Below are 19439 nucleotides of genomic sequence, written 5' to 3'. Positions count from 1 at the left end.
ACAGTCTCTGAGAGGCCTCCACACTCCACAGCTCCCCTACAGACAACAGGGCAGGCACCAGAGCAGCAAACTGGCCGAGGCAAGGCAGAGGGGTCTGTGGGACCTATACCCAGGTCCACTTTCATCCCGACACCCTTCTTTTCTCTCTCTCTCTAGGGTGAGAGTGGATTTAGGGGGAGGTCTGACTACAGAAGCAGAATATCTGAACATTGTGAAACCACAGAACAATCTTAAGTAACAATTTTCGAGAAGCACTTAAAACAATAAAGCACCAATTGTTTTTTGTTTCAAGTCACATGTAGGGGTGGAGGATCCATTTCAGGACATACATACTCTTTTTCTATTCATAGAATGATTCATTTCTGCTAAATCCAGAAAAAGCAAGGCTGGGCAGGAGGAGGAAATGGATTAACCTGAAAGCTTTTGTGGGGTGTGTGTGTGTGTATGTGTGTGCGTGTGTGTGTGCTATTCAAACACGTGCACACACACTCCTGCATTACCCCTGTTTTCTCTGCCTCATCCCTTCCCTCTCACCCCAGTGGCTCTGGCCTCTGCATCCCAGAGCAGCCCTTCCCAGTTACAAGCATCACTCTCCCCCCAGCTGTAACCCTGAGTCCAGAGCAGGCCTGAGTGTGGGAGCACCCCGCTGGCGCTGTAGGACATTGGTTCACCCACACAGCCATCCCTGTATCTGCTTCCTCAACAGAAGAGGAGAGCAATGAAGGGGAGGAAGTTTTCGCCCCCACCAAGGGCTTCTCATTTCCACCCAGAGAGCCCTTCTTATCCAACCCTTCTTACCCCTGCTCCCCTGAGGCTGCTGATTCCTGCAGACAAGTCAAAGGTCAGCTCACCCTGTCCCTTTCTAACATACTTCCAGGTTGAGTTGTAATCTAGGCAATCTAGGCCCTCAACTAGGCCTGTCCTCTGAACTCTTCCCCCAAGTTCAAATTCCTCAGGGAGCAAGAAAGGTGGCGGGCTTCACTGGCCCCAGAGGTTCCCAGAGACCCCTGTCCTCAAGCTCTAAAGCCTCCATCGCACACTCCTCAGATCTTTCCAGGCCTGCTGAGTTAGGGCTCAGCTGCTTCTCTCTCCTCTCTCCACTGGAAACAGAAGCTCCAGCGAATGTTTCTAACTCCTGAGTCCACTCAGCCATGTCCCCCTTGCAAAATCCTCCCCTTCCCGCACCCAGCCAGCCAATCGGAGGCCTGCGAGCCTCTCCAGACCCATCTCTCCGGGCCCTGGCGGGATAAAACCGGTCGGCGATGCCGGGTGGATGGGAACAAACTTCGGAAGGAGGAGAGACACGGGGTCCAGGGCACCCTCGAGGGCGGACCCGGGCAGTGAGGGCCTGTGGCCGGCCGGCCAGGTATGCCGCCCAGGGGTTGGCTGAAAGCTGAGTGGGAGACAGGGGTGATTCGAGAAGGGAAAGGGTCCCAGGAAGCCCAGCAGCCTTTTCTCTCTCAAGTTAAACTGGATGAGGCTGGGGCAGCCGAGAGGAGGGCAGCGGGTTAGAGTTTGGCGCTGCCCAGCGGACCCCAACGCCGGCTCTTCCGGACGGGCGCATGGGTTAGGCCGGCCTGAGGTTGGCCACTCTTCGCCTGAAAATCCTGCGACCCCTGCCTGACGATGAAAGCCTTGGGGTAAGGCCTGGGGAGGAGGTCTAAGGCGGAGGGCCGGAGTCTCATACCCGTGCCCCGGGTCTGTGCAGGGCAGCGGCGTGGCGGCAGGCGCGGCGCGGACCTGCGTGAGGAAGCCCTGAGCCCTCGGCGGGCTGCGAGCGACTCTCCGGGATGCCTCACAACTCCATTAGATCCGGTAAGAACGCGGCGTGGCCGGGGACCCCCGGAGCCCCCGCGTCGCTGTGCGTCCGTGCGTGCGCTCGGGTCGGTGGGGCTCGCGGCTCACTGGACCCCTTGCGTGGGGGCGCAGCTGGGAACGCCTCGGGCCTGGCTCTCCGCAGCGGCCGCCTCGCCACTCTCTTGGGCCCTGAGGTCCCCCCTCGGCCCGGCGGAACCGACCTCCCCAGGCCTGGGTTTCTGCGGACCACCGTGAGGGGCGAGGAGCTCTCCGTGGGGTCAGAGGAGTGTCCTTCGTGTCCCATCCGCCTTTCGCCTGGCCCGTCAGAGTGGCCATCCTGCGCGCTCTCAGGCCCTACGCCGCGCCCCTGCTGGACTTGCAGCTCCCCTGCTCCCGACCTCTAAGCCCTCGTCCCCGGGTGCGCGCAGCTGTCTCCTGAGGCTCCCCGGGCGGGACCCTGAGCCCCGCGCACCTCTCCAGCCCACACGAGAGGAGCCCGCGGTCCGGGGCCCGGGAGCCGTGAGCGCACTGGAGGGCTATCGGACTCCTTGCTCAACACCGGTCAGAAGGGGACCCGCGTGCGGGGCATCCGGCCGGGCGAGGACTGAGCCCTCCGCGGGCCGAATCCCGCTCCCCACCGGCATCCGGGTCCACGGCCTTCAAAAGCGCTCGGGGTCCATAGCCGCGGCGCCGACTCTCCGCGACCTCCGGGCTAAGGTCGGGGTGGTCTGTGCCAGGAAGGAGCCGCAGGGCTGGGGCTGGTCGGCACAGTGGGCATGGCCCGCCGGGCGCTCAGCAAGTGTGGACAGCGAGCCGGAGTCACGGCCCGGCCCGCGGTGATGGATGGAGCCGGGCCAGCCGCGGGGAAGGCGATTTATGGGGCCAGGGCGCAACGCTATCGATTTGGGCCGGTGGAGTGAAAGGAAATCAATATTTCAGATGAATTCTCGGCGAATATGAAGTCCCGCTCGGCAAGCGGGACATTTGTTATAATAAGGAGGGTCGCATCGGGCGCTGCGCGCGGCTGAGATCTCAATTTAGCCCAGAGCGCCGCGCTGCTCCGGGACTGGAGGCGGAGGATCCACCGGCACAGGCGCGGGGACCCCGGTGAACGCCCGAAGGTTTCTCTTTCGGGTTCGCTCCACCACCGGAGACTGAGTCAGCAGCACGCTCCCTCCCAATCCCGGTGCCCGGAGGTGAGCGAGGCCACCGCGGTCCTGGCCCCGCTCTGCGGGCGCCCGGCCTTCGGGGGAGCGGAGTGGAAATCTCACCAATGCTCCCGGGAGCGGCGGGGTCGGCGAGCCAGGAGACCCAGCGGAGCGCCTGGCTCTCCTTACTCAGCGCCCAGGCGTCACAAAAGCTCCTTGACCACTTTCTGGGATCAGGACCAGGTTTTGGTCTGTTAGTCTTTAGCCTAATGCGGGTATAACGACACACGTCACCCTCGCCTCGGAATCAGGACTGGTCTCCCAAGCCGAGCGCGCGGCGCGGCGTCAGGTGCCAGATCCCACGCCAGGCTGGTTCCTCAGCTTCTGCTCCGCTCCGGGTTTCTTTCTACCCAACCCTTAAGCCACCGCCGACCCTCCCCTGACCGCTCTGGCGATGATAAGAGTGGGTGCTCTCTCTCGGTCCTCGAATTTACAGTCCTGGACCAGACCTTTTCCTCTCTGTCGCTGCGTGAGAAATGACGATATCGCGGTCCCTCGGGTTGGCTGGATTTTGTTTTCACTACTGATTGTCATTACGGAAGCGCTCGTTAGAATACATGGAAATCAAGAGGGAAAGAAGAAAGGGCACAATTTATTTTTACTTTATTTTTAATCAGCCCCAAACCCAGATGAGGAGACCCTGCTTTTCCATTAGCTCGGAAGCAATCGCCCTTGGGTTTGGGGAGGGAGCGGTTTCGCCCCTATCGCAGGCGGGGCCTGGGACGGAAGTATATTCTCTGTCTAGAGGGGACTTCTTCAATCCTCTCCCCAAAACGAATAAAAAAAAATAAATCTGAGAGAGGGAGAAAGGCTTTCTCCTATAGTTTAATTTAATGCTAATGAAACAGAAGAAAATTGTTTAAAGCATAGCTCAAAAGATTCAAGGCTGTCCCCTGTTTCTTTTCCAAATCCTCTCTAGGTAAATCTGAGTGAGAGACCCTCCGTCTTTCTAATCACTTGACACCATTGTCTGTATTTAGAGCTAAATTCACAAGCTGAGCCCTCCAGTTTTTTATAAGCCCATTTCCCTCATTGGTCTTAGAGATTTCCTTCTTTCTCCCTTTCTGAGTTCATGGCTCTGCCTGGACTTTGCCTGGAGAAGCCTTCTTGAAGCTTTTCCCTGGAGCAAAATGGGGCGAAGGCGGCCGGCGGGACGTTTTCGCGGGAGCGAGGCCCAGCGCACCTTTTCAGATAAAACGAAACGCGCTGAGAAAAGTTTTGCGCGGCCTCTGCCGCCCCCGCCACTGCGGCTCACCCCCGGCTGATCTTGCTTCGCAGAGGGATCTTTAAAATTTCCTTTTTCCTCCCTACTGTTTTATTCTGAAGGGATGTGGAGAGCGAAGAGTGAATGAGTCTGATTTGCCGATGGTCAGCGATGGGATGAACGGTCCGTAAAATCCACCGGGAGTTTTGTAGCATCAAGGAACAGAGATCCTGAGCAAGAACTTTTCTTTAAAGAGTAAAAGATGCCACATAAGTATTAGAATGTAAACAGTACTACATGCGTGAGGAAGAGGGCTCAGTAAAAAAAAAAAAGCAAGCAGGTTGTTATTAAAAGTTATGCACAGTAACTTTTCAGAAATCCTCTTCCCCCAACTCCTGAAAATATATTATTCAAGAAGATGCGACTTTCCATTAAGGAAATAGCGTTTCTCTAACTTCCTTAGATCACAGATGGAAAGCCCCCCATACCCTCCTCTCGGTTTTAAAAAGGAGCAAAGGAAGCCAAGAAACTGTTTTCTTCCCAGGTTTCTTGCCTGGGTTGAAAATAAGGTCTAGGGATGAGAAAAGGTCTTGAGGAACATAAAGAGGTATTGGGGTTCCTCAATTCATCTTTGTTTGGAGATGGTCCATCCTCCAACCCTCCTCCATGCAAGTTAATTAGGAGATAATTTAGCTACCTTGTGAATTAGTTTTAAGATAAGTATCTTTTCAAGCTTTGTCACTTTAATTGCCCCACTGATTGATAAGAAGTAATTATTTCTAATTGACACTTTTTTGATGTCTATTGGAAGCATTTATTTGGGACATTTTCGGGGTGGAAGGAAAGTTAATTAATTTTATCAGTCTATACCCAAAAGGACTGTACCTAATTTTACTGAAGAGCACAAAGGAAGTGGAGGGGAAAAAAAATCAATCTCAGAAATTTAATTATTAAGAGATATTTTGGTTCAGAGGAGAACACCTACCATTATAACTACATGTCAAAACTTTCTATTTACGGCCTCGAATCTTGAATTTTAATATGGCATGTGTTTTATGTGTATGCCTTTTCCCAGGAATATACATCCCTTTATATACTGACTTCATTTTGGAGGTTACTCAGCTTTGTAATTAATTTTTGTGAAAAGTAAGATCAAGGGAGTTCAGTACACTCAGAATAAATGGTATCATTTTTGTAAGAGCAAATTGTAAGAAAGATTTACTAACCGTCATCCTTGCTCTGTAATTATTGATAGAGTTGGGTATAAAGGTGAAACTTTACTTACGGTGACATGACTTTTCATACCTAAACCTCAAACCTTGGAGTAAACAGTTTAATCATTCACATCCTCTAGAATGTGTTCGTGTGAAAGAAAAAGAAGGGAGAGACTAAAGAGAAAAAGAAAGACACTGAAAGGAGACAATGAGGGAGGGGAGCCTAGAAGGGAAGAAGGTGATTGGAGAGGAAAAAGAAAGAACTCATTTCAGAAATGAAGGTGGCCAGGTACTTGGAAACTTTGCCATTCAGTATAAGGAAATCAAAATTCTACTTTAAAACACGTCCTTTTGAATATGATCTCAACCACAGTCCCTAACCCCTCACCATCACCAGAACCCCCACTTTTTCATGCATAAAAAGGCAGGATCTTTGGGGAGTGGCTGGTCTGAATTTGGGGTGTCTAGATACCAAAGTTTGGATTTGGTGCCCACGAAAAGGAAGCAAGAAAAGAGACATTGTGCTCTGGTGGCTTATAAAAAGATTTAAGTGTTGTTTATTTTTATTATTAAAGCTCCTGAGATTGTTCCTAGTTCTGAACCCACAATCTTTTCCGTGGATTGACTTGTGACTCACTGACATAGGAAAACATTTCCACATTAATCCAAAGTGGAGACACACGCTCCCGGACACCCATGCGTGCCTGAAATCAGAGCAGTTTCATCAGACAAGATACTGTCCTGTCAGGTTCTGTTCAGCCAGTGCCTGTTTCCATCATTTATGTTTAAAATCTTGTCTGCTTTTAATGATGTTTCTCCCAGATTACGTGGAGCGACAAGAATGAGGAAACATGTTAAATGAAAAGAAATTTAAAACTTACAAACAGCAGATAATATCGCATACCAACCTCACTATTAGTGAAACTGAAATAATGTATAAATAATGCAAAAAAAATCAGCAAGGGAGAGTTTAGTAATGGAAAATTCCCCTGCAATTAAATGAAAGAGTAATTTAGTGGAGATATGCCTGGATGAATTAGCATTTATTAATTGGTTCTCATAAAAACAATTTGTGTGTGTATGTTTGGGGGGAGAGTGTTTAAAGTATGGATTTTTCATGGGAAAAGTTCCTCAAATATTCATATCAAATTATGTAGCAATCACAGTCTATTTTGTGAAAAATTCCAGTTCTCTCACTGGCGAATTTCACCTGCACACAGAGAGAGTAGGGGTAAGGAAGAGAAACTCCTTGAGATCAAAAGAAGGAAGTGGGGTTCCTTTTTCTCTTGGGACATTTTTGGGCATGAAACCAGCTGGCAGAGCCGGCTCTGCTTGGGAACATCCAAACCGGGTCCTGAGAGGACTCCCAGGTGACCCATCTCCTTTGGGACATGACTAAGAAGCAGAGGAGGCTGCTCTGTGGCTCTGCCCACCGCAACCCCACCCCAGTCTGTTCCAGCATCCTCACCAGCTCAGGCAGGAACTGCAGTTTGTAATCTCAGCGAGGAGCTTGCTAGGGTTGACTGATGCGGGGATGTGTTTACTTTCTCTCGCCACAGTTGGTCTGTCTTCAGTTCTAAGCATTTTAAAGCTGCTCTATTTATCAATCCAAGAGGTACTGACTTCTCAGTTGCGCTGAGAAAGCTTTGAGCTCCGAGGTTCTGAGTACACAAAGAGATAAAAGACACAATTTCATTTAAGGCGGGGGGGGGGGGGGGAGATGATTTTAAAAGGAGGGGAGAGGGGAACGTGCCCCTCCCATTCCAGGCTACAGTTTGCTTTTGTTTTAGTTGAGATTGGGCGAAAGACTGTGTCTCAGCCCCCAGGAGCCTTCACTCCCTTCAGAGATACAATTTGGGGGTGTAAAGCTCCGTCAAAATAGAGGAGGATGCAGCCTCCCACTCAGAGCTCTTTGGTGGGGAGGATTCTTTCTAGAATACCTTGGCTCAGGTTCTTTTGGAAACGGAGTTAAAAAGACATTCTGCCTAGGAAGTAGGTTCGATGCCTGCTTCCAACAGAGGTGCTAGGTGTTTCTTTTTTGGAAGAAAGAGTATAGAAAGCACAGTCCAAAGGTCTCCTGGTTCCTGAAAACTTCACCCTCCCAAGGGAATCTCGGTTCCTCCAGTCCATGGTGAGTGACCCTAGGATAGAATTTCTGGATCACGGTGGAGTGGGCAGGAGCATCCACAATTCCTTATTTATCTGTGGTCTTAATTATATACTGGGTCGTCCCTGGTGGCTCAGTGGTAAAGAACCCACCTGTCAATGCAGGAAATCCAGCTTCGATTCCTAGGTCCAGAAGATCCCCTGGAGAGGGAAATGGCAACCCACTCCAGTATTCCTGCCTGGAGAATCCCACGGACAGAGGAGCCTGGTGGGCTACAGTCCTTGGGATTGCAGAGTCGGACACGACTGAGCGACTAAACATGTTGTGTTATGTTTAGTCACTGAGGTCCAGAGTCAGGGCTGACAAGTCTTTGGGGGTTTCTTAAAACCCCTCCAGACCCCTCCCTTGGTCAGGTGGGCCACATGAGCAAATGTCTCTTACCGGCACTATGGATCAGAAAAATCGTGGTAGAAAGGTTTCTGTTTTAAACCACCGTTGGTCACTGAGTATGGGCTTTACTTTGGGGCTTCTTCCCCACGAAGGACAAAGGGCCTGGGTACACACCAGTGTCTCCTTGCCGTGGCATGTCTCAGATCAAAGGGAGGAAAATTCAGGGATCCTCCAGTGACACGTGGGTCTTGTTTCTGTGTTAATGCTGGAGGATCCTCCTGAGGTCCTGAATCCCATGGAAAATGCCAAGGATCATCAAGGCTCCGCACAGCCTGCCCACAGCCGCGGCAGCTCTGCCCATGCCTCATTCACATCCAAAGAAAGAGATGCACCACACAGTGCTGAGCACGTCGTGGCACTTAGTGAGCCCTTGGTAAATGCAAGTTCTGATTATTTTATCTCTGAGGGCTATTACAGGTGTGGAATTCTGCTGGGAGAGAGCATATCCATCATCTCGTTTAATTCTCAGGAGCCACCAGGCAGGTGTGTTATGGACATTTTTACAGAAGAGAGGAGCATTCGTGCTCAGTGAGGCTGATGTGTCTGCAACTCCCTTTCCACTGCCTTCTTTCTCGAAGTCCAGCTCATCAAAACTCCCCGCATCACTAGATGGCTTCACGCCTGCAACTCTATAGGGAACTTAGGCCAGCATCTTGGGTCAGGAGGCTCAAGGATTCTTACCAATAGAGACAGATAGAACCATCAGTCTGTTGGCTTGGTTTCCTTATCTCTGTCCCTAAAGCTCCAACTCAGTTAAAACAGACTATTCTCAGTCTTCCCATCTGCAAAATGGGGGCGGTGGTCCCTATCTGGATGTCCCTCCTGGAGGTCCTGTGAGGAGGAAGAAGATGGTCAGCCACTCAGGAAAAGCAGAGAGAGGGAGCTTTCTTTTAACACATCCCCTCCAGTGCTGCCATGTTTCCACCTGCATCAAAAAAAAAAAAAAAAAGCGGCTACCCACGAGAACCTCAGAGCTCCAGCGGTGCAATCTGTTAACGCACGGTACTTATACAGCAGTACATGCAGAGCAATGCCAAGGTTGTGAATTGAAGTCTCACCTAGAGCATGACCCTTTGGGCTTCCCAGGTGGCACTAGTGGTAAAGAATCTGCCTGCAATGCAGGAGACCCGGGTTTGATCCCTGAGTCAGGAAGATACCCTGGAGAAGGGAATGAGAACCCACTCCAGTATTCTTGCCTGGAGAATTCCAGGGACAGAGGAGCTTAGCGGGCTACAGTCCATGGACTTGCAAAGAGTCAGACACGACTGAATGACTAACACTCACACAAGTACCTCCATAAATTGTAGACCATCAAGGAACTTGCTCCCTTGGCATCTCCAAACCCCACTGGGCCTGCCTGCTTGGCTACATTTCAGAGACTAATAGATTAGTGGAAATGATGGACACAGGTTCAGAATTACTGGGAAGACCAAACCACAAAGTCAGGGATGGTTGCTGGGTGCCCTCTCCACGGGCAGCAAGTGGGGAGCCCCTAAGATACCAGATCTTATTTCCCTAAGTTTAGGTTCATTCCCTCTTCTGCTTCTGAGGGTTCCTCTCACTCAAGAGTTCAAAATTAAGTCATCTGCTCCTTTGGAGCTTCAGCCAAGGTTCCACTTGTACCAGGAGCTGGAAAGGGAGTTGTTTTGTCCCTTTTTGCTGTGGAATGCAACTGCCCAGCTCCTGGCTGATTGCATTTCTCAGAAGCAGACCCATCTTTGATTTAAGCAGAGAAAGACATGGAGAGAGAAAACTACTTCTTCCCTCTCTTCCTTTTTTAAATTTTTATTGGAGTATAGTTGCTTGACAATGTTGTGTTCATTTCGGCTATACAGTCAGGTGAATCAGCCATACCTATCCATATATCCCCTCTTTTTTGGATTTCCTTCGCATTCAGGTCACCACAGAGCATTGAGTAGGGTTCCCTGTGCTATACAGTAAGTACTCATTAGTTATCTGTTTTATACATGGCAGTGTATATATGTCAATCGCAGATCTCCCAACTCATCCCACCCAGCCCTTTCCCCTTGGTTTCCATACGCTTGTTCTCTATGTCTGTGTCTCTATTTCTGCTTTGCAAATAAGATCATCTCTACCATTTTTCTAGATTCCACATGTGTGTGTTAATGTACAATATTTGTTTTTCTCTTTCTGACTTACTTTACTCTGTGTGACAGTCTTCTACGAATTGTGCCTTTTGCAGAGACATGGATGGACCCCCCCTTCCTTTCTAACTCTGTTCCTTTTTTCTCCTGTCCTCAGCTCCAGCACTCCTCCGTGTTCTCTTCTGCACTTGTTTCCCTAAGTGGCCTTGGAGTGACCTGAGTCGTTAGTGCTAATTAGTCCACTGGGATGTATTGTACTGTCAGGCCCACATAGCAGAGTGGTCAGGAGCTGGTTGGGTGACGCATTTGAGGGACAAACAGCTTAATCTGCTGTCATCGTATGAACTGCATGTTTGCACACACCCAGGGCCCACTGTGTGTGTTGCATTTTGATTCCTTAGCTTCTCTGAGAGAACTATTATTCCTCAGATCAATTCAGGGGCAGCTGTGAGGTGTCAAGAGGGCGAAGGACTTTTGAAGTCACGGTGAAGCCAGGTCCTGTGAATGAACGCCTCTCCATCTCTGTAGGCGGTTGGGGGTGCCTCCTCAGAGGCTTTGCCCGTGAGCCTGACCCTGCTGCTTTCTTGCTGTGTGATTTTAGGCAAGTCAGTTGTCTCCCTGGGGACGAGTTTCCTCTGTATAAAAGACAGGCATATTGCAGGATTTCTAGGAAACACTGAAAGTGAAACCAGTTTCCTCACCTGGCACATAGCAACTACTCAAGAATTTTCCCATTCCAATACATGGGTACCCGGGGAGAAGAGTCCCCCCAAATTCTCCAGGACAGATGCTCAAACATGACACTGTTTTAGCATTTCCTGTGAAACTCTCTGTGTGTAACTCGAAACCCTGTGTCAAAATTTTGCTCCAGTTAAGATTTAGGACAGGGCTTCCCTGGTGGCTCAGTGGTAAAGAGTCACCTTCTAGTGCGGGAGACACAGGTTCGATCCCTAGTCCAGGAAGATCCCACATTCCACAGAGCAACTAAGCCCGTGTGCCTTAACTATTGAGCCTGCCTTGTAGAACCTGGGAGCTGAAACTACTGAGCCCACGTACCCGAGAGCCTGTGCTCTGCAAGAGGAGAAGCCCCAGCACCGCAACTGAAGAGTAGCTCCTGCTTGTCACAACTAGAGAAAAACCGGCGCAGCAATGAAGAGCCAGCACAGCCAGAAATAATAAAAATAAATTAAGGGGAAAAAAAAGATTTAGGACAGACATGTTAATATTCTACTTGGACAAAATCATAGACCTTCAGTCTAGGGGTGTTGGATTAAATGAAAGGATTCATGAAAAATGCTGACTCAGAGGCCTGTGGCTATGATCAGCTGCTACCCCAATCCACTCTGAAAAAGAAGTCCTTGTTTCCTTTTACCAGAAAACCCAATCATCGGGGAAGCAGCAGGTTCATGATAGAATGGGCTGTCTGTGGACTTTATATTGGCATCCAGAACATTCTAGGGTTTTGGTAGAATTGGCCTTAGAAAAAGGATGAACTAGAGTGAGCGTGCATCTGTGATGTGTGTGTAGCTGAGATAGGACCAAAGGGAGATGTGCTTTGAGTGCGTGTGTGCACGCTCAGTTGCTTCAGTTCTGTCCAACTCTGCAAATCCGTGAACTGTAGCCCGCCAGGCTCCTCTGTCCATGGGATTCTCCAGGCAAGAATAGTGAAGTGGGTTGCCATGCCCTCCTCAGGGGGATTTTCCTGACCCAGATAGAACCCACATCTCCTGCATACCTTGAGTCCTGATTCCTAATTGATCCAGAACCATACGTTAAAAAAAAAAAAAAGAATCCATGAATCTTCTGTTTTCTTTCTCCTTGTCTCCAGCCCCACCCCTACCTTCTGTCTGATATTTTCCTACTTTGTGTAATAGTAATCCAGCTTTGGCACCATAGCAAACCCTGGTTGACATTTAAAAGTCTGGAATTAGCTAAGCAAGATATTTCTGACTCCAGCTCTGTTGTGCTCTTTCTCTTGAACCTGAGATTGTTCTTGATGACTGTCAAAGTGGAGATGGCAGGAATGGGGTGATTTCCTGACAAGTCCTTGGGGCAGCTGGCTGTGACTTCCAATTGGAGGAAGAGGCTGGGGGAGGGAGGATGTTGGGGCAGGAGAGGCACTGAGGTCAAGCTGGAATCTGAAGGTCAGAACTTTCATCCAATTTCACAAGCCCTTGTGGATGCTACCTGCCACATGCAAAGCATCATGCCGTTGCTGGTGGCACCCAGTGCCAGGGTAGTCCAGGCAAATGACAGGGGTGAGAGGCACCATCTCGGGGCAGGGAGCTAAAGTCTTGTGATTCCCTGTCAAAGGGGTCAAACACACAGTACCAGGGCTGAAAATAATCAGACAAAACAATTCAGTGTCTGGACGAGAATTGCAAACTAAGAACCCAAGCAGTGGGAGCACCAAAGGTCATTTATCGCCAATAGCCACCCCAGCACAATCATGTGGTTGCTGATAACAGATAAACCTCATCTGGCCTTCTGGAGTCTGATTGATCTCTGGAGAAGTCACTGTTCAAGAAAGGCAGCATGTGAGGCTGTGTTGCATCAGTCAACTCCATGACGGTCTACACTGGGGCTCTGTGTGCCTGGCCAGCTTGTAGCAAAATGTTGCAGAATTGTAGGTGCAAACAGCGTGGACCAGATCAGAACTTTGCTGGACACATCTAATGCTTAACCCCCGTGTGTTCAGAGATTTGCAGATTTTATGAGACATCTCCCTTTGGGCAGAGTGACAAGACCTGGGTCCTTCCAGTCCCTGTGTTCTCTGGTGATATGAAAGTGAAAGTGTCAGTCGCTCAGTTGTGTCCGACTCTTTGCAACCCCATGGACTGTAGCCCACCAGGCTCCTCCGACCATGAAATTTTCCAGGTAAGAATACTGGAGTGGGTAAGCCATTCCTTTCTCCAGAGAATCTTCCCAACCCAGAGATGGAACCGGGGTCTCCTGCATCACCAGATATGATAACACCCCAGAGATCCCACAAGCCGCTCATCTCCTGCTGGCCTCAGAGTTGTCTGGATGGTGCCCCAACTGGAACAGACATGCTCTGGGTCTTGGGGTTCACCCTCTTGTTGAGTGTCACCCTCTCTAGAGTCTTCCTGGAGCCACACAGTTGCCACCGATTGCTTCATCACAGTTGCTTTCCTCGGAGTCTGACTGGTCGGCTTGGCTGGAAGGTGTCCATCTCCCCAGGAAAGCTTAGGCAGGAGCGTGGTGAGCCCCTGCCTACGCTGCTCTCTGTCCCCACCTCCCGGGAAGTCACTCACTGTCCTACCGTGTACACACGATTGCACACAGCCTTCTATTGTTTACAGACTGTTTTCTGTGTGTTCATCAGTCTGCCCTGCATAGAGGCCTGGGAACCACTTTACCCTGGATGTTTTGTGTGTGTGTGTTAGTCACTCAGTTGTGTCTAACTCTTTGTGACTCCATGGACTGTAGTCTGCCAGATCCTCTGTCCATGGGATTCTCTAGGCAAGAATACTGGAATGGATTGTCATTCCCTTCTCCAGAGAATCTTCCCAACCCAGAGATCGAACCCAGGTCTCCTGTAATGCAGGCAGATTCTTTACTGTCTGAGCCACCAGGGAAGCCCCTTCCCCCTGGATGGAGGTGGCCAAAGATACAGGTCCTTGGAGGCTCAGCATATGTGGTCTGAATCCCCTTTCAGACCGTGGGCACCTGTGTGACCTCAGGAGCCCCTCACCAGTGAAGCAGACCCATGATTCCTGCCTCAGTGGGCAGCTGGGGGGCCTGCTGGACCTCACATCCATGATACATACATCTCAGCGATCCTCAACCCATGCTGCTCAAATGTCACCTCTCCCTAGAGCCTTCCACGGTTCCTCTCCTTCTCCCCAACACCTTTAGTACCTTATTTTTATGGCAGGTTTCGCAGCCTACTTTGTATAAGAATGTCTGTTTCTATACCTCTCTCCTTCTAGACTTGAGGATGGCATGTCACAGAAGCCTTGTAGGTTCTGTTCCATCAAACTGGCTACCTAGACCAGAGTTGTTCAAGGCCAGGAGGGTGAGGCCCTGTTGCCCCATTTTACCGACAAGGAAACTGAGGTCAGACAACTATGCCATGTCCCAGATGACATAGGTTAGTGGCAGAGGAATGGCTCCATGTCTATAACTGGGACTCTCGTGATATGGTGCTCCCTTTTGAAGGGTGGCATGGGGTAGAGTGAAGGCTGACCCAGGGGAATGAGAAGAAGGGGCCCCCTAGTTTCTGACTGGATGGGCAAAGCCCAGTGACAGCTGCCAAGACAGACACAAGTGCACACATATATACTCATACTCACACCCACATGTATGCACACGCATACACATGTTCCCATACACACCAATGTACAGAGACTCACACATACAGACACATCACACAACCAAGGCTGAGACTAGAGTGAGTCACCAAAGCATGCAAAGTGCAAAATTTAAGGAGGCCCCACTCTTGGGCTCGTTAAAGGACAGAATCAGCCCTGAGAGCAAGTGCCTTCTTAAATTCTGTACCCTGGATTCCTGGCTGTCATCACCCTGGTCCACAGTCTATGATACACACACCTACCCAGTTATACCTACACTCTTACACACATGGGTGACAAGTACTCTCACATTCATGCATGCATACAAGACTCACCCTTTCATACACATAAACACATGTGTGTGCACAGAACACTTTCCTTGGTTTGGGAGTGATAAAAATGACGGCCAAAGAAATCTCTGCTGTCAGAGACCCCAAGAGACGTGGTTGTGAAATTACGGGAGCAATTGATGAGAACTGACTGAGTGCATGATTCTAGACACAGTGAAGAAAGTGAGGTTCCAAGAGGTCCAGGGAGCCTGCAGTATGTTGAGCATCAATTCTGGTCAGTCTAGCCTGCAGTTACTGACTTGTAAACTCCATGTTCTTGAAATCTGTGGTTTGAAGTCTGAGCAGAGAAACTCTACTGTCCAGTCATGACCTCTGCCAGCCCCCCCACACAACTTAGATTATGGGACATCTGTGGCTGTGGAGCCCTGCAGAGACCTTGTTTTCAAATAAGACCCAAGGGCAGTCAGTCATTGGCACAGGTTGATTGTCTGGCCAGCGTCAGAGCTGCTGGAAATACTCAGGCTCTGGGGTTCATGGTGACTCTGCCCAAGTGGGGAAAGGGTTACCAAGATTGTGAGCAACAGCAGCAGGACTTGGACTTGCCTGTTCAAGAATCTGACCTCTTGCTTCCCCAAGGATGACAACATGGAAGACAGCTGGCGGAAGACTGTCCCTGGTGGGCTCCTCGGCTCAGACAGCGAGAATGTCCTTGCTCAGAATCCCTGGGAGCCCCGCCCTGGAACCTTAGGAACACACATGCCCTGTGCACTAAACTAGCAGGTGCAACGTGAGCGGGAACCACAGTCTCGTGGACGCACAGCACCACACCATGCTTGTTGCAGCACCACAGGAACCCGTCATTACAAACAATGTGGTACATCGGAAATATTTCATGCATTTGATCAACAAACATTTGTATAACTTCCATAAATCAGTGATTCTCAAACAATGTTTCCCTGCGGAGTGGGCAGAGGTACCCACTTGTGGATATGATGAGTAATGAGTAATGGTGGCAGGAAAAACTACAATTATGGATAAAATACCTTTGAGTTAAAGGAGTATTTTTTTTCCTCTCTAGTGGCCACTGTTCATGGAAGGAAAGTTATGACCAACCCAGATAGCATATTCAAAAGCAGAGACATTACTTTGCCAACAAAGGTTCGTCTAGTCAAGGCTATGGTTTTTCTTGTGGTCATGTTTGGATGTGAGAGTTGGACTGTGAAGAAGGCTGAGCGCTGAAGAATTGATTCTTTTGAACTGTGGTGTTGGAGAAGACTCTTGAGAGTCCCTTGGACTGCAAGGAGATCCAACCAGTCCATTCTGAAGGAGATCAGCCCTGGGATTTCTTTGGAAGGAATGATGCTAAAGCTGAAACTCCAGTACTTTGGCCACCTCATGTGAAGAGTTGACTCACTGGAAAAGACTCTGATGCTGGGAGGGATTGGGGGCAGGAGGAGAAGGGGATGACAGAGGATGAGATGGTTAGATGGCATCACTGACTCAATGGACGTGAGTCTGAGTGAACTCTGGGAGTTGGTGATGGACAGGGAGGCCTGGCGTGCTGCGATTCATGGGGTCGCAAAGAGTCGGACAGGACTGAGCGACTGATCTGATCTGATCTGAGTGGCCACTACCTCACACTTTTCTTAAGTCCTAGGAGTTGATTTAGCATGTATGTGTACTTAGTCACTCAAGTCTTGTCTGACTCTGCGACCTCATGGACTTAGCCTGCCAGGCTCCTCTGTCCATAGGATTTCCCAGGCAAGAGTACTGGAGTGGGTTGCTATTTACTTCTCTAGGGGATCTTCCTGACACAGGGATTGAGCCCATGTCTCCTGCATTGGCAGGCAGGTTCTCTACTACCTGGGAAGCCAGGAGTTGATTTAGCAGCATGTTCTAATTTCGCTAGGTTGAGTTAGCTGTGGTGTTCCTGGGAGAACACTGTGTGGGACCCTCCAGATGCCCCATCCCTCGGGAACAGCTGAGGTCAATATGAGACTGGTGTTGTCTGACATCCACATAGTGACCCCAATTCTGTGAAATGATGAGGTCCCCATGCCTGTGTCAGAAAGCATCCTGAGCACATCAATGGGGAATTTACATTGCCACCATCTAAAGAAAAGATGTGCCCCTTCCTCTCATCTTTACTTTCCCTTAGAAACCCCCTTCTTTCCAGGTACTTGGTATAATATAGCACGTATGTATCAGTCATTTAAGGAACCCAGTCACTCTGTGGACCATAAGGACATACACAGAAAAGGCAGGCTACTGGATTGGGGTCTCCTGGCACTCAGCTGCCTGCGTCTGTTCGCCCATCACACCTTGAGCAGTTGCTCCTTTGTCTCATTCTCAGCTTCCCTTGCATACACCTAGAGCCGTGTCACCTTCGCTCAAGATTTTCTCTGAAGATCCTGTCACCTCTGACCTTTCCATCCCAGTCACCTGTCTTAGTCAGCCTGGGCTTTGATGTCAAAATGCCACAGACTATGTGGCTTAAACAACAGACATCTATTTCTCAAGCTCTAGAGGCTGGAAGTCTAGGGGGAAGTGCCAGCATGGTCAGGTTCTGATAAGGGCGCTCTTCCCAGTTTGCAGATGGCTGCCTTCTTGCTGTGTCTTCGTATGGGTTTTCCTCAGTGCAGGAGACTGAAGAGAGAGAGTTCTGGTGTCTCTTCCTCCTCTTACAAGGGCACTAATCCCATAATGAGCCATCCACCCTCACAACTTCTTCTGATCTTAATCATCTTCCAGAAGCCTCCACCTAAAAATATTATATTAGGGGTTAGGTCATCAACATATGAATTTGGATGGGCACAAACATTCAGCCCATGACACCAGCCATAGAAATCATGATATATTTTTCTTCCTTTCAGATGCACGGACCACTTTGTCCCCCCTCCAGAGGTGCTTCTGTTCCCTGCCCTCTACTCCTATGACACACCTGTCTCTGCTCCTCCTGGCCTCTTTCACTTCTAAGTGGGTCTCCCTGTGGATGCTGTGCCTGCATCACTCCAGGTTTTATTGTAGCTTCTAAGGGTGGATCTGTAGTCCCTTCGTCTCTGACTCTGACTCCCTGGCAAGCCTGTACCTGCCGGGCAGTGCCTGGCACATGTGTCTCACCTCACCCCCACCAATCATGCTCAGTTACTCCCAGTTCTTATGATGTGCTCTCCCCAAACCTACATTCCCAGCCACAGAAGCCTGGAGTTCTCACTCCTGTCTCAAAGGGCATCATTAATATTCAGCTCAGTAAGTAAACATCCACTGAGTCCTTCAGTATGGCAGGCATGGAGTTTAGCTATGGGATTACAGGGCTCAAGAACCATGCTTCTGCATTTATGCTGACATTCTAGAGAGGAAAGCAAACTGGACTTTTAGCCACAGCATGGAGAGAGAGTGAGGGTTTCAGTCCAGAGAGGCACAAAATGCTGAGCTAGGAGATGGTGGCATGCTGGGCTGTGAGTGGATGGCGGGTGGGAGCCTTTCCTGAGACAGGGGCAGAAATCCACCAGGGACTCAGGAGGGACCAGTGGGAGCAGAGATGTGATGTCCTAGGAGTGTGGGCAGGTTCCAGGACTCGGGGTCAGCCCTGCCCATAGCAGACAGCAATGGCAAGACAGGTGGGTTCAGACAGACGGTGTGGGGCTTGGACGAGAGGGGCCAGATGAAGGAGTTCACTCTAACCCTGCCATCACCAAGCCTGAGTCAAGTGCACTCAATATGCATGGGGGGTGGGGAGCTTTTCACTTGTGCATAGAAACTGCCATCCTCTGCTAGCTGGACTTCACATTTCTCTTGTTGCTGATTTCCAAATTCCTTTTAGTTCTCTTGTTAGAGCCACATACCCACTTACTCGGTCTTCTTTGGGCTTTGTGGTATTTTTATTAAGTGGAACAGCTTGGCAATGGTCTGTGATCACTAGATGATTCACATTATCAAAATGTTCTGGTTTTCCTCCTTTTCCAGTCCTGTTACAGAGAATCTGAGTCTGGTGATTTTCCAAATTCATCTTCGAGTCCTGCTAACTCTTCTTTTGCATCCAGTCATTAACAGGCATTTGTGGGCAAACCACTGGTGAACAATCCGAGAAGCTTTGATCTCACCCCTCTGACCCTATTTCCCACTATTTCCGTATGCAAACTCATGTTTCAGCCAACTAGCCTTTGTTTCCAAAATACACCATGTACATTGCCACCAATGTGCCTTTGCCCAGTCAGTGGCGGCTGCCTGGAACTTTGTCCCCACCCCCTTACTCCCCTTCACAATGCCCTGTTCAAGTTCTTTGGGGTTGGTCAAAAAGTTTGCTCGGTTTTTTCCATGTTACAGAAAAACCCAAACAAGCTTTTTGGCCAACCCAAGACTTCCTTGGGCTTCCTGGGTGGCTCAGTGGTAAAAGATCAGCCTGCAACACAGGAATGCAGGTTCGATCCCTGGGTTGGGAAGATCCCCTGGTGGAGGAAATGGCAACCCACTCCAGTATTCTTGTCTGGAAAATCCTGTGGACAGAGTAGCCTGGCGGGTACAGTCCATAGGGTCCCAAAAGAGTCAGACATGACTTGGCAACTCAACAACAAGACTTCCTCAAACCAGACCCTCCCTCTCTGATACCCTCACATTTAGTGACCACCCTGTCTGACTGCCCACTTCACCTGCCTCTGAGCTAGAATATGATCTCTTTAAGTTGTCTCTGCATCCCCAGCATTTTCTTAAAATCATATAGGGAGTGAGGATTCCATATAGTTTCATGATGG

At 49.7% G+C, this 19439-nt stretch overlaps 1 protein-coding gene across 5 annotated transcripts in view; it reads left to right on the top strand.

Moving 5' to 3' along the window:
- The first annotated feature begins 1257 nt into the window (after positions 1-1257).
- PAX8 (paired box 8) overlaps positions 1258-19439 on the top strand; it is a 65268-nt gene continuing 47086 nt past the window's right edge. For 4 of the 5 annotated variants that reach the window (XM_027555475.1, XM_027555472.1, XM_027555474.1 and 1 more), the window contains exons 1-2: positions 1259-1366; positions 1709-1815. In XM_027555475.1, the coding sequence (XP_027411276.1) occupies positions 1791-1815 (25 nt within the window). In that variant the 5' untranslated portion in view covers positions 1259-1366; positions 1709-1790. Of the gene's footprint in view, positions 1367-1708; positions 1816-19439 lie in introns of all 5 variants that reach the window. The other variant, XM_027555473.1, reaches the window with a different exon arrangement.

Source organism: Bos indicus x Bos taurus, chromosome 11, assembly GCF_003369695.1.
Source record: "Bos indicus x Bos taurus breed Angus x Brahman F1 hybrid chromosome 11, Bos_hybrid_MaternalHap_v2.0, whole genome shotgun sequence".
NCBI lineage: Eukaryota > Metazoa > Chordata > Mammalia > Artiodactyla > Bovidae > Bos > Bos indicus x Bos taurus.
The sequence above is the reverse complement of the archived record's forward strand: the minus strand, read 5'-3'. Positions and strand labels throughout refer to the sequence as shown.